The sequence below is a fragment of the Pseudonaja textilis genome, chromosome 2 (genome assembly GCF_049901715.1).
Source record: "Pseudonaja textilis isolate UNSWEBS1 chromosome 2, rPseTex1.2, whole genome shotgun sequence".
Taxonomy (NCBI): Eukaryota; Metazoa; Chordata; class Lepidosauria; order Squamata; family Elapidae; genus Pseudonaja; species Pseudonaja textilis.
Window position 1 is genome coordinate 101,395,773 of NC_141991.1, and position 15,705 is coordinate 101,411,477.

General features: G+C 40.2%; 1 protein-coding gene across 1 annotated transcript in view; it reads left to right on the forward strand.

Annotated features, from left to right (window-relative positions):
* Positions 1-15,705, forward strand: part of LOC113437259 (cytochrome P450 2C5-like) — a 59,373-nt gene that overhangs the window by 14,816 nt on the left and 28,852 nt on the right. The window contains 1 exon segment of the mRNA XM_087924742.1: positions 5,903-6,079. Within this exon segment, the coding sequence (XP_087780868.1) occupies positions 5,903-6,079 (177 nt within the window).

Sequence of the window (15,705 nt, forward strand, 5' to 3'; positions counted from 1 at the left end):
AACTATCCATTCATTTTTTCTCTTTAAACAAAACCTCTCCTGTACACTAATTAGAGTATGACGCCTTTAACTCTTTCCCTAACCTGATAATACTTAGTATCACACATAACTTGTATTGGGATTCTGTTTAGCACATCCTAAAGTCACACAATATATTATATAAAGAGAAAAAAGAAAAATTTTAATCGTACCTATTAATACTTATTTATATATTTATATCTTGAACATTTTATTCTATAAATGCCTATAATAACACAATCGTATGTACCTTACAGAATGCCTTTTTCAATTAAATTTACCCATTGTCTATAAATAAATTTTGTTTCTTCAAATCTTGCTTCCCATCATTGAGACTTCTCACCCCTTCCTTTCTCCCTTGCTTCTTTTTTTCCTTACCCTGTTCACCCCTTTGTTTTTCCACCTCCCTTTCCTTCTTGTGCTTTCCCCCTTCCTGTTGTTTCCTTATCTTATATCCACCCTTCAACTCATTTTTATCTTTTTTGGTTGTTTTTTTAAGTTTTAAAATCCCTTTTTCCTTTTCCTCTTCCTCCTTCTTCTCCCCAATAGGGTCACATGTTCATCAAAAATGGTTCCTTCTTTGTCCCAATTATCCTGCTGCGCAATCAATTCTCCATAGGAATGCACCGCCATTTCTAGAGATTGAAAAAGAATGTCCAAGGTATCTTTCCAGTCTTGTTCTTCCTTTTTATATTTTAGATATTCAGTTTTAAATTCATCCAAAAGTGGTGCCATTATGAAGAGGAAAATTTTTCCCAAACAACCACCTGAGTGTTTTTAAACAAAGAAAAAAAAGTTTCCCAAAAGATGCAAAGTCACCAAACAATCCAGATAAACTATTTCATTTAGCACTTTTTCCCTTCTTCCATTTCTTTTCTGGGGTTGCTATTAAATCACAAAATTCCAATTATAATATGTCTTTTGAAGTCTTATTAACGTTCAAATGGCTCTTTAAAATTCTAGGCAGTCTGCTCCTTATTCTCAATTTCAATTTTTTTCCTCTCCCTTCCCACTCACAGCAGAAGAAAAAAATTTCTTTAAATATTTAGAAATCCATATCCCTTTGGCATTAGCACAGTCTTTAGCATTTAGCATACCTTCAATGCGGGTTTCCGATTTCTCTCAAAGCTGTTCCGTTTGGAAGGAGAGTGAAAAGAAAAAAGTTTTCCTTTGATATCCATTCGCTGCTTACTCAGTCTGGGAACAATGTGTCTTTAGTAGGTGTTAAATACCAGGACACTTTCACTGTTCCTTTGTCCCGGTCAGCAAAATCAGTTTCATTTCTTCACAAACCCCTCCAGCACATTTCTTTCCCGGCTGGGCTCTTCAAAATGGCGGCCATAAAAGATCGCCGTTCAGTTGCCATCGGAGAGGGAGATTTAGCTGGCTAAGGAAGAGAGATGCGATGTCTCTCGTCCCTGCCAGAACCCCCCAGTCTTCACCACCTTCTACAAAGGTGGCTTAGCCCCGAAGCCAAATGGCTCGAGGCACTCAGGCAGTGAACACAGGCAGAAACTGTGCAGAGCCACGGAATCCTGCCTGCACTGAAGAACCACAAGCCGGAAGTGTCGACTCCATCCTTTCAAGGTCCGTAAAAGAAGGACCCAGATATTTTTTGGGGGGAAGGGAACTTGCCTTTAGGAGCCCCTTGCAGGTCACCTTGGCTAGAGCACCCATGGGTAGACTTGCCTCTATCTGCCAATAGAAGTGCCCTGCGGGCAGAATCGCCTTGCCATAAGGTCACTTCTATTGAATGATAGAAGGTCCCCGTTGGCAGAGTCACCAGCCGCTTCTATCAGCTGATAGAAGTGGCCTCGTGGCAAGGCGCAGCTGCGCCCGTGGGGTGCTCCTAACAGGAATGCCCCATGGGCAGCCACGCCTTGCCACGAGGCTGCTTCTATCGACCAATAGAAGCACCCCAAGGGCAGAGTCACCAGCCACTTCTATTGGCCAATAGAAGTGGCCTCATGGAGCACCCCGCGGGCAGCCACACCTTGCCACAAGGCTGCTTCTATGAGTTGTTAGAAGCACCCCGAGGACAGAGTCACCAGCCACTTCTATCAGCCAGTAGAAGTGGCCTCGTGGTGAGGCATGGCTACGCATTGGGTTCCCAACTGCAAACTCAATCGCGTAAGTGTACCATTGTCAGAGTAAATATCAGATGATCTCAAGATTCCCACTGCATTTCTTTTTTTTAAACAAGTTTTATTTGTTTTCCACATTTTAACATCTCTTTTTAATGAACAGCATGATTACAGGTTTCACCTTACATACAAATATGACCATAAGAACATTCAATTCTGTATTCAGTTTCTTATCTTAACAATACCTTTATGCATTTTCTATTTTATTATATTATTCCAAGTGCTTATCTCATTATTTAATTCACGTATATTAACTTCATAATTATTATACTTTAGTATTTTTAACTGACACATTTGCATAGTCTTCTTAAGTTCTAGTTAATAACATTCCTTCTATAAATTAGTTTCCCCCCTAAAATATCAGTTTAAGTGCGCCACCTCTAAGTTACATATTCATAAATTATCTCCCCTTTTAAATCCCATTAAATGCTAACATTTCATTTCATTACATTACATTAAAATTAATAATCCTATTTAAAACTACATAACATATGTAAATCAGATTCTGCATGGTTTCCCCTTTAAATTTCATAAAGTTTATCTATAATTTCAAAAAAACCCAAAAGCACATATAGTCTACTCATTTAAACCTTGATGTTAATTCAATTTCAGCTCTCCTCCTATATCATTTTATTTATTTCAATATATTTAATGCACATATTCTATTAATTATTCTATTCATATTAAAAAAATAAATAAAAAATCAGCATTCCAATCCTAAAAGTATGTCAATATATTTAATAAACATATTCCATATATTTATTGCATTTATCTCTTATACATAAAGGAAAAGAGCATTACCAAAAGATAACAATTCCATTTTCCATCTTATTAATCTTTATGTCCCTACTTCACAACTACAAATTTATTTATATTATTCCCCAGCACCTTGCAGAATCCCCTCTCCAAATGTCATTTAGCCATTATCTCTGTGTCTAGTTAAGCAATTTTCCCCCATTTTAAAAACATTCCCATATTTCTTTGTTCCCAAATCCTGTTTCTTTTTCCTTCTTTCCCCTAACATTTCCCCCTTTTTTATTTCACTCCAGTTTTTAATTTATAACTCCCTTCTGCACTTCTCCCTTCTATTTATAACTCCCTTCTGCCCTTCAAATTTCTGCTGATTCTTTTCTCCTTGCTACGACACCACTTCTATTGGCCAATAGAAGTGCCCCGAGGGCAGAGTCACTAGCTGCTTCTATCAGCCGATAGAAGTGGCCTCGTGAAGCGCCCTGCAGGTAGCCATGCCTCACCATGAGGCCACTTCTATCAGCCGATAGAAGCTCCCCAAGGGCAGAGTCACCAGCCGCTTCTATTGGCCGATAGAAGCGGCCTTGTGGAGTGCCCCACAGGCAGCCAAGCCTCACCATGAGGCCACTTCTAACAGCTGATAGAAGCACCCTGAGGGCAGAGTCACCAGCTGCTTCTATCAGCTGATAGAAGCGGCCTTGTGGCGAGGCATGGCTATACATCGGGTTCCCAAATGCAAACTCAATCACGTACTTATACTGTTGTCAGAGTAAATATCAGATGATCTCAAGATTCCCACTGCATTTCTGCTTCCCAAGCCAGCCACTCTTCTTTGTCCCCTCAGATAGCCCTATTTCCCCATGCCCCTGATTTCCCACTGTAACCAATTGGATGGAATGGGTCACAGGAGGGTTGCTAGAGAAACTGATTTCACCTATCACCTGCAATGGGCAGTTCCGGGCCCCTCCGCTTAGGCTGCCAATTAAAGGAACTTGCAGTTTTCTCAATTGCTCAACTGGTTTCAAAGGGAGGTCGGGGGGATCTTTGTGCCCCTTGTCATCCACTAGCATTTTTGAGGGGGAAGGTATGCTTCAAGGGGGAATGCGAAGATTGCTGTCCATAAAACTGCGAGCTAAACAGCCCGTCTTTCTCCTACCTTCTTCTCAAAGTTTTGCTTGCAGCCCGACCACTGACAGGTGGTTGAGCCTGGCTTCAGCTCTCCCTGGTGTGCTTGGTGGGGTATTTTGGTGTCTCTTTTTCAGACGGTACAAGGGCGAGTGTAATCCACAAATATATTTTTGGCTTCTGCACAGAAATTGTAGTCTGTGGTGTGGTTTGTGCAAATACAGTACCTACCTCGCCCCATTCCTGTAGTTTGCCCGTAGAATAAGACAATACACATCTCTTAAATCCCCCATTCCTAGATATTCCAGGACATTCAAATAACTTAAAAAAAGAGTGGCTAATACTGCCAGTCAGAAACACACTGCAGTTATTTCACCTATTATTTTTCAATGGATTTTTGTTATTGAAGAAAAAAAACAAAGCAGAAAATATAGATTGATGGGTTGAGTATGAAGAAATCTAGATATTTACAATAACTGCAGTGTGTTTCTGACTGGCAGCATTAGCCACTCTTTTTTAAAGGGTCCAACCAGGCATGCAATAGGAATGAAATATATACATGACTAAATATGGGGTGAGCAATCCTGTCACTAGATCAGGGACAGCTTAGTAGTTCAACTTTGTGCTTGGCCACAAAGTCTCTTGAATGACTTTGATCCATGCACTATTCTATCTTACTTTTTGTTTGAAAATTATTAATTAAAGAAGAATGCAGTATTCCCCCCCTTTGGAGGAAGGGTAGAATAAAATGCAAATAAATATTGGACTTGTGATTATTTGGACTCTGGGGAAAAGTAACACACATGCAACCCCCCTTCCTTTGTCTATGTATATTGTAATATTTAAGTTATTTGAATTTCCTGGAATATCTAGGAATGGGGGATTTAAGAGATGTGTATCATCTTATTCTGCGGGCAAACTACAGGAATGGGGTGAAGTGAGTACCATATTTGCACAAACCACACCACAGACTACAATTTCTATGCAGAAGCCAAAAATATATTTGTGGATTACACTCGCCCTTGTACCATCTGAAAAAGAGACACCAAAATACCCCACCAAGCACACCAGGGAGAGCTGAAGCCAGTCTCAATCACCTGTCAGTGGTCAGGCTGCAAGCAAAACTTCAAGAAGAAGGTAGAAGAAAGACGGGCTGTTTAGCTCGCAGTTTTACGGACAGCAATCTTCGCTTTCCCCCTTGAAGCATACCTCCCCCCTCAAAGATGCTAGTGGATGACAAGGGGAACAAAGATTCCCCCCGACTTCCCTTTGAAACCAATTGAGCAATTGAGAAAACTGCAAGTTCTCTTAGTTGGCAGCCTAAGCGGAGGGGCCTGGAATTGCCCATTGCAGGTGATAGGTGGAATCAGCTTCTTCAGCCGATAGAAGCGGCTGGTGACTCTGCCCTTGGGTCACTTCTATTGGCCAATAGAAGCAGCCTCGTGGCCAGGTGAGTGTGTGTGTTGCTCTAGGTGGGGGTGTGTGTGGGGAGAGAAAATTAAGTCACCCCCCAAAAGATGGCCTAGCCATTTTTTCGGTGCTCAAAAAAAAAAAAAAAAGACCCGGCCTTATTTTGTGAGAAACACGGTACTATTTCTCATAGTAGCAACTGAGGATATACATAAACAAAGAGGGGTGGGAAAACATAACTAGATAAGCTTAGTGTCTATAACATACGTATTTTGATATTCATTTGGTCAGGAGGCACTGCAGAAAATCAATAACTGGTCTTGCATAATGTTTATTTTTAACAAATAGAAATAAAAGGGCACTTAATAGAGAAATGGGTTTTTCTGTGTAGTTCTTAAAGCAGAGCACAAGAGATGAATTGGCAATGGTTAATTTTTACTATTACCATGTTTTAGGTGTACAGCGCTTTGCCAAATATAGTGAAATTCTTTCCTGGACCTCATAAGAAAGTTTTCTCTGGCTGTAACAAGGTCTGTGACTTCATTAGGAAAAAAGTGGATGCTCACAAGAAGACCCTGGATCCAGACAATCCTAGAGACTTTATTGATTGCTTCCTTCTTAAACTAGAAAAGGTACTATAGCAAGGATATTTTATTTGCAATGATCGTTCACACACAAGTACAAAACAGGCAGGGTTTCAGTTATGCACTTGTGCCCTATTTTCTTGAGACACCCATGGTGGTGAGCAAACTGTACTAGTGAAACAGTAGAAAGCAAAAGAACTGATGTCTCCCAACTGCCACAAATGCTATATGAAGCCTTCTATGAGTAGTGGCCATTATAAACAAACAAACTCACTCCTTAAGAAATGGTTGTGTGGATCTGCTCCGCAATGTCCTTTTCAGCACTGAAGGAGGCACCATAGATCACATCTGCATCCTGTCAGGAGTTGGTAAAGCCAGCTTGGTAGTAGGTAAAGCTGCAGAACAGATAAACGTTATCTTTTGGGGGGCTGAGAGTCCTGAAGATAATGATTTGGATGTGCTCGCTAAAATGATTTGAGCCAGGACAAAAACTGAGTGAGATTTAATTGCCTTAAAATAAATTAAATAATTACCAATCCATTCAATCTTTTGCACTTAAACTATAATTCAGTGGCAACTTTTGAAAAAGATTTCAGCGGCTACAATGGCAGTTGAATGGCAGTTTTAGATACTGTTTTTTTTAGTTTAGTTTTGTATCAAAATTAGGATAAGATTGAAACTTCTTGAGGATTGCAGTCTCCTATTTCAATCCTGTAATCCTCCAGTCCACTTCAAAACACACAAAATGACAGCCACGAAATCAGTAGTATGATTCTAGAACTTCTTGCATTGAGCTCTTTTTAAAATGTGGAAATAGGAGAATGTTTCTATGAAAGGACTCCTACTCATTTTTCTATTCTTAAAAATGGAGGAGAGGCTTACAGATATCCCTGTCCTTGTTGGACAGTCCCTGGAAAAACTCCTGTGTTCCTTCTACTGGCAAAGGAGGGCTGTGTTCCAACACAGGAAAATTACCCATCTGTTATTTATGTTCTTGGATACTTGGCAGTATCAAAAAAAAAATGCAATACTGTGCTGGGTTGTTAGACTGTAGCCAGCAAAACATTCAGTGAATGAGTAAAATGGATGCTGTTGAGTTATGAGAGAGCAAATTCCCCTTTGAACATTAAGTGGAGCAAAGCCTTGTGGCTCTTACTTATGCAGAACTTAAAAGAAATATGAAAGGGGACATCAGTGAACAAAAGTTTATAAATGAAATGTAATACTTCAGAGCAAGATTTCAAAAGCTCAGTTTGTGTGATGGAGATGGATGTTCTATTCCATGAAGAGGAGATAAGAGGAAATTTTTGTGTTACGATAGTTACCAAACTAGTAAGTTTCTGGAAAAGACTTGATGATACAGGACAGAAAAAGTAATCACTACTTCATTTGGATTTCAGCTGTTTCTCTTTTATTTAAATATTCATCCATCTGACCCAACCACACATTAACTTCATATTCAAATTAATATAGACAATATGGAAAACTCTATCTTAGATTATTCCCTGCTTACCTATAAGTTGGTCTGAAAGAAAAGTAAAATGAGAAGAACTAGGTAGAATTTTCATAACATGATGATGAAGCTATATAAACTGCTGCATCTTTATTTTATTTCTGCCTTATCTTACAGGAAGAAGATTCTTCAGTTCTCTCTATTGAAGACTTGGTTATGTCTGTGTTTGAGCTTTTTATTGCTGGGACAGATAGCACACGGATATTCATCTCATATGGTCTTAACCTTCTAGCCAAGTTCCCAAATGTCCAAGGTTGTAACATATGATTTTATGCACTATGCTTAAGTCCAATCTTAGTCAGTTTAGCTAAAGGTTGTCTAAGCCTAGAATCTCAAGTCTGGTGGTGTGGGGTATTCTGTTGCAAACAGAGGAATGTCATACTCTTCTGGTAAAATACTCTGGACTCACTCAATTGTATTTATGTCTGATATACAATGCAGATTCCAGACAGCAGAGCTAAATTCAAGTATTGGTCTGGCAAAGGTTTTGAATGCCCTAGTTTGCAAATCAGTATTAACAGAGGAGAAGCTTCGTAAAATTAAATTTACAACTCTTAAAGCCTTTTTGGCAATACAGTTGCAGTGAGCTTTGGTGCTTAGGTCATTCGATATGAGAACTCCAAGGTCCTTGACGAAGTGAGGTTCATCAACAAGGTCATATCTGCCTAGATTGTATTTGGTATATAGATTTTTTTTTACCAATGTGTTGGGCAGAGCATTTGTTGGTAGAGATTTGGAGTTGCCAACTGCTAGACCATTCAGACATATAATCAAGGTCTTTTTGAAGGACAGTAACATTGATGGTGGTGTTGAATAGTTTTACATCATCAGTGAAGAGGACACAGTTGCTAATAAGGTGATCACAAAGATCATTTATATAGAGTATAGAGAGCATGGATCCTAGAACGCTCCCTTGGGGAACACCATTGATAACTGGTGCAGGGTTTGATAGCGTTTCCTATTTTTACTATTTGTTGCCTGTTTGAGAGCAAGGCAGTAATCCGCTTGTGAAGGGATCCGGAAATGTCATAAGAATTTAATTTTAATAGCAGTTTGTCATGTACCATTGAGTCAAATGCTTTGCAGAAGTCAATGTAAATTACATCTATTGCTTTACCCTGGTCAAAAAATGTAGTCCATATGTTTTTGTAGTGTAGAAGTTGCAAATTGCAGGACAATTTTTTTCTGAAACCAAATTGTTTATTGGAGAGTAAGTTGTTTCACTCTAGGTAATGCATTGGTTAATAATTGATTCCATAAGTTTGCCTGTGACACAACACAATGAGATTGGTCTGTAGTTTTCAACCAGGGAGGGGTCACCTTTTTTGAAAATAGGGATGACTGTTGCTAAAGACCATAGGTTTGGTAAGGAGCTGGTTCTGAATGATAACTCATATATTATATTTAGGGATTCTGCTATGGTAGTGGAGAGCTTTAAGAAGAATGCACATAAACCATCAAGGCCAATAGATAAGGATGGTTTAAGATGGTGTATTGCATTTTCTATGTTATCTTCAGTAAAGTCAATTTGTAGATCATTGCAGTTAGTTGTCATACAATTAGGAAATGTGGGGCACGAGCCATTACTGTTTACAAAGACTGAACTGAAGAACATATTGAAGAGATTTGCCTTAATGGCTTCATCACTATAGTCTTTCCCATTAGATCTTTTAGGGATGGGATGGTTTTTGAGTCTTTAAGTTTGGTGTTTACAAAGTTATAGAAGGCACAGATGGATCTTGTGCATAGAAGATTTTCCTCTTGCTTGCAGTGGTAATAGGTGCATTCTGCCTTTATCTGTCAGCATAAGGTGTTGTATCGCTTTTTAAAGTTAGCTGCATATTTAGTTTTGTTTTTACGCCATAAGGATTTTCTTTTTAGATTGAAGTTTTCTTATTATTTTGGGTAAATTGTTTTTGTTGTTGTTGTTGTTTATGGGGGTTACTAATGGAACATATAGTTTAATGACTCTTTCAAGTTCAAGCAAGAAGGTGTTATAATGTTCTTCTGTAGTGTTACAGCCAAAGAACAGAATGTACAAATCAAGAGATGATAAGTCAGCAGCTGTGAGTTCATAATTGGCTTTTTAAAAATTGTATTTTGGAGATCCATCATTATAATCCTCTTTGAGAGGGTGTAAATTTAGACAAAAGTCAATTATGCTTATGGTCACTGTTTGAAAGTGGCTCCTGTATTTGTACACCATAAATTGAGTTTGAGCTGTTGCAGAAGATGAGGTCAAGGCAGTTGTTTAGTCTAGTTTTGTTATATACTAATTGATCCAGTCCCAGTGTAGTAACGGCATTCTACAGAGTTGTATGAATGGGTTCAGATTCATTTAGTGTCCAATTTATAGGAGGTAAGTTGAGATTACCAAGAAAAAAAAGAGGGTGTAGGCAAGAGGCAGCCCATGTCAGTAGTGAAGTTAGCTTGTTTGCATGAATTATATCATAGTCAGGGGCTTGATAGCAAATTAAGAAGTGGATTGAGGTTCACAGATGATGGTTTCAGGAAGAGCAAGCTCTTGTATAATTTGAATCTTTTTTAGATTTAGAGACTTTTTAGAGAATATAGCAACTCCACCTCCTCTACGGATTTCGCAATCAGACCGATAAACTTGATATTCTCTTACAGTGGTAATGGAGTCTGAAAAAGATTCATTCAACCACGTCTCACAGACAAATATAATGTCGAATGTGGCTGTGCTTAATAGGATGAGGAATTCATGCATTTTATTTGCTACGCGTCTTGCATTGAGTAGTTTTCTTTTAAGATATGAAGTAGTGGGTCTGGATTAGATGTCACCAACCTTTTGGACCTCAGGGACCACCAAAGTCATAATTTTAAATCCCATGGACCACTAATATGAATTTTGACTAATGGTAGTTTGCTGACATTTTCCCAGGGGCTCTGCAGAAAGCAGCAGAGACCCTGGGAAAATCCCCCCAAAAGTCTACAGGAAAATCCCCCACCCCGTTTTCCTACTGATCGATCATTCTTTATTTGAGATCACAGGATACCCTCTCCAGCTCCGTTCTCAGGGGGGAAGAGAGAGAGAGAGACTTTTGGCTTCATGCAAGGAAAGCAGAAGCAGCAGAAGTCTTTCTTTCTCTCCCCCAAATTCTGCTAGAAATTAATCTTTGCTGGCGCAGCCTCTTGGAGCAGGAAGCTTTGCAGGGTCCCAAAGACTCTTTTCTGGCAGAGTTTGGGGGGAGAGAAAGAAAGTCTTTTGCTGCTTTCCTTGCACGCAGCCAAAAGCAGAAGAAGCGGAAAGAAGCAGCCCGGTGGCCAGGCCAGGCACGTGGGGCAAGTGAGGCAAGTTCCCCCCTCTGCCCTTTCCCATCCCCTCACTACCTCATGTTGTTCACAATGCAAGCAATGCAAGCCTTGTGTTCCCCTGGTCCATGTGGGCAGTGCAACCTTGTGTTCCTGTGCAGCCTGGATTAATTGCTTTGGGGGACCTCTTTGGACCACCACAATTTTCTCATGGACCACCAGTGGTCTCCGGCCCACTGGTTAGCCACCACTGGTCTGGAGGAAGTAAAGGGCGTGCATCCCTAACATTGGATGTTTGGATGATTATTATTGTGACGTGGGTTGTGGCTCTAGCTTTTGATACAATCTGCATGATAATCAATGCATAGATTAGTATTACCTAATTAATGTAGTCTTTTGAGCTCAGAATGTTGTTCCCGGGATTGTACACATTGCTGTAAGGTTAGATCAGGGTGGTGAAGGTTTATTTGGTTGTTGTTGCTCTTTGAGAGTGAATTTATTGAGAAGATGAATTTGTGTTTGCTTGATGTGTTTTTGCAAACGACCCTGCAGAGGTGTGCGGTTATCAAGCTTTCTTTGTTTTTAAGTGCAGGACTGACATGGGAAATATCAAGTATTTCATCAGGGGAGATGGTTGATGCTTAATATTCTCTGATGGTGTTAATTGTTACCAGATTCCTCAGTGCTTTCAGAAGTGTATCTGCCTTGAACATAGCCCATATTAAACACCAGTACAGGAAATGTTCTATAGCGTTTTGTAGTATATCACAAAACAGTTTTATAACAATGTTTAATTCATGCTATGGTTTATAAAATTTGCCTAATTTCAATTCCACAGGTGTCATGGATCATAGGTGATTGGTTTTAACAATCTTTGAAAATGCATGCCATTTTTAAATACAGTTAGTCCTCCTAACAACCATTCATTCAGCAACCATTTAAAGTTACAACACCATTGAACAAGTGATAATACAAGTAGTCTTAAAAGTTCTAGCTGTCCCAGCAACTCTGTGACCATATGGTCATGTTCTAAGCACTTGGCAACCAGCTCGCTGTTCCAACAGTGCAGTGTCCGTTGGTCATGTGATCAGTGGTGGGATTCAAAAAAAATTACTACCAGTTCTGTGGGCGTGGCTTGGGCATGGCTTGCTTAGTGGGCATGGCTTGGTGGGCATGGCAGGGGAAGGATACTGCAAAATCTTCATTCCCACCCCACTCCTGCTTTCCAGCTCCATTCTCCTATGCAGGGCAACAAAAAGAAGACCCAGCTGATCAGGAGGCAGAGAATAGATGGGAACAGGGACAGTCAGAGGTGGTATTTGCTGGTTCTCCAAACTACTCAAAAATTCTGTTACTGATTCTCCAGAATTGGTCAGAACCTGCTGAATAACATTTCTGCATGTGATTACTATTTGCAATCTTCCCTGCTGACTTTCCACAAGCAAAGTTGATAAGGAAACTGAAAGGGAAGGTTGGAAGTCACTCCAGTAAATCTCTCTCCCCTGTTGGCAGAAACCACTCCAGGCCTTGTCATGCTTCCACCTCACCAGCTTCCCCTTACCACACAGCAGCTGCACAGCTATGCCATTACGTTGCCACATACTATTTTCCCATCTGGCTATATCCCCACTGTACTTGCAAAGTGCCTCTCTGGCCTCTAGAAATTACATATTCTCCCTCTGCCGCCACCGCTGCTTTCGCCTCTGTCTTAAACCCTGCCAGCTTCCAGGTGTCCTGTTTGCAGTCCTGCCCAAGGACACACCCCCTGCCCCATTACCTGTCTATCTGGAGCACCTGAGCCTGGCTTCTTGAGTCCTTTGGGGCACTGGGTGTAAAACCACATCCAGCCAGCCACTCCTTTGTCTGAAGGGAAGATTCCTGGTTCCTTGTGTTGCCATGTTTTTTTTTCTCCAATGGACGGTGGAGGAATCAAGAGTTTCCTGTATTTGTGGTGTGGGTTCCTGTCACAAAATTGGAGCTTTTGGCAAGGCTTCTTGTATTTTATGTTGGCTCATTGCAGGCTGATAAATATAATAGTTGGGGTAGAGAGGTTGTTGAGAGAAAGAGAAATTGTAATATAATGGCAAAATAGTTCTATTTTATTATACTGGTTGGAGGGTGGCTTCTGATAATCAAGAAATGCAAAACAGTAAATGTTTCCCCCTCCTAATCAAGGTGACAGTATTTAATACCTGAGGCAATAAGCAGTAGAAATTCAACAATACAGAATGAACCATTTTAGTGTGACTCTGTTGATACTTAGAGAGAGACACTTTTGCCTGTTAGCAGAGAGAAGCAGCCAGAGTCACTCTCATCTCTCTTGAGAGCCTGGCCAAAATTTCCTGTGCCACCATCAGTCAAAATTCAAATTAGTGGTCCACAGCAGGGGTCGCCAACCTTTTGGACCTCATGGACCACCAAACTCATAATTTTAAATCCCGCGGACCAGGAATGAATGGAGCACTGGATCAAGCACTTCTCTGGCTGGCGCGCTTTAGTTACAGGTGCAGGCAGAAATAGCATCCTCAGGGCCGTGCCACTGGAACAATGCTGGCACTTTGGGGATGAGACCCCTCCCCCCAACCTCCGTTAGCAAGATGAATAACATTGTGCTCTCTTTTGCACAGGAGTTTGGCGAAGCTATCTGCAAAATTGTCTCTCTTGAGGAGCGCTGGATAGTTTGTAGTAGTCACAAGACTCCCTTTGGTCATCCTGGAGCAGCTCATCCATGGCAGGCCGGTGCACAGGCCAGTCTGTGACTACTGCAGCTCTGGAACATGGGACCAACTTTCTCACCAACATCAGCAAGCCACTCTGGGGCGGATTTCCCTCCCCTGCCATTACTCTTACCTTATCTTCCAGTTCCAGCTCATGTGGGGGCATTCCTCTGAGGCCCACCAGTGGGCTGCGGCCCACCAGTTGGTGATGGCTGGTCCACAGGATTTAAAATTATGAGTTTGGTGGTCCCTGAGTTCCAAAAGGTTGGCGACCCCTGATCTATTAATCAATAAGTTAACTGATTGGATGGAATGACTGAATTTTTGAAGCATCCACCACCTTGGATCACATTCTGTATGGAATTAGCGGTGGATTTACCCAAACTAAATGAACAGTGGTACTGAATGGCCTGTTTAGCTTAAGGGCACATCGTGGGCCAATGTATTTTATGTTGATCTGTTTTCCCCCCCAATTCCAGGATGGGAGCAAAGTGTGGCAAACATCTTTGTGAATGACCCCAAAGTGCTGTGAAATTGGTAAATGAGAAACTAAAGTGCATTTTTTATTATCCATATCTAAAGATCAATGCATTTTGAGTTTGGGATAATTTTTAAATTAATATTTCTGCTTTTAAAACATGATTAATTGCAGCCAAAGCCCAAGAAGAAATAGATGATGTTGTGGGGGCAAACCGTAGTCCCTCCATAGAGGATAGAATGAAACTGCCCTACATCAATGCATTTGTTCATGAGATCCTACGTTCTCCTCAAATGAGCAATGAGAACTTCCCACGTATGACAACCCAGGATGTGAATTTCAGGGGACATTTCATCCCTCAGGTGTGAAAAATCAAATCATGATCTACCTTGCATGTAAATATCTATCTATAATTGCAGTACGATAAACTTTATCCAATAATTGTTGCTTATATTTTGTGAATATCATTTGAATTTTAGGCTATTGGGTTTTATAGAATGCTTTATTTATTTGCAAATGTCATCAACGATTTTACCTATCTCTCATCCTGCTAAGTTTCATTGATAGCTATTATGGTTCTTAGCTAAGTTAATTCTTTTTTATTTGCATCACTGACCTGAGGATATTTAGAAAGAAAATGAGCACTTTGTTCAACTTTTATTCCTAATTCTTGAAAAACTCTGTTTATACAGCCTCTGTTTATAGAACAAACCAAATGTACAGTCCACATGGGCCTTTCTGCTTAACAGTAGCAGGAAAAGGGAAATTCTACTCAGAACAAAAGGGCAGAGTATAACCTTATAAAACAGATGCAAACTTATAAAACCTGCCATCTACTGGTTGGCTGTAGTTGTTGCATAAAATATATGAACATGTATTCCAACACCCCCACTCAACAACTACTCCTTATATTAGTCCCATTTTGGATCTCAGTTCTATAAATCTCTTTCTTGTAAATGGTTTTGTCAAAGCATCTTCAATCATGCTATTAATTTCACAATACATAAGCACAATTACATTTTGATCAACCTGATCATTAATGTAATGATGTCAGACATCAATCGGCTTTGTTCTTGCATTGATATTCTCATTAGTTGGCAGGTTCGATACATCCTTGATTGTCCTCATATAAGTCTGTAGACTGGGATAGTGGCTCTCCAAGATCTTCAAGCAATTGACATAACCACACAACTTCTTGACTGGCATAGGCAGCAGCAATGTATTCTGCCTCTGTAGAACACAAAGCTACTGAGGTCTGCTTCTTGCTGGACAAAGATGTAGGACTATTTCCTAATTTGAACAAGTAACCACTTGTGGATTTGTGAGTACTTAGGTCACCTGACCAGTCAGAGTCCCTATCCTGTGAGATTCAAATCACAAATTGCAGACAGCTTCAGACTCAAGTCCTACGTTTGCTTGAAATATCTCATGACTCTTTTGACTGATGTCCAGTGTCTTTGATGTGGTTCACTCACACCATCTTTTTTACACTGTATTTTAATTCCTAGGTAATATGTCACATCTCCAAGATCTTTACTCTCAAAATGCAGTTTAAGCACTGCAGTCAACTTTGCAATTTTCTCATTTCTTTTGTGAGCAACAATCAGGTCAATCTATATAGAGTAAAATATACATGTGTTCAAAATCTGCACATTTTGAGTATAGACATGGGTCAGCTCTGCTTCACATG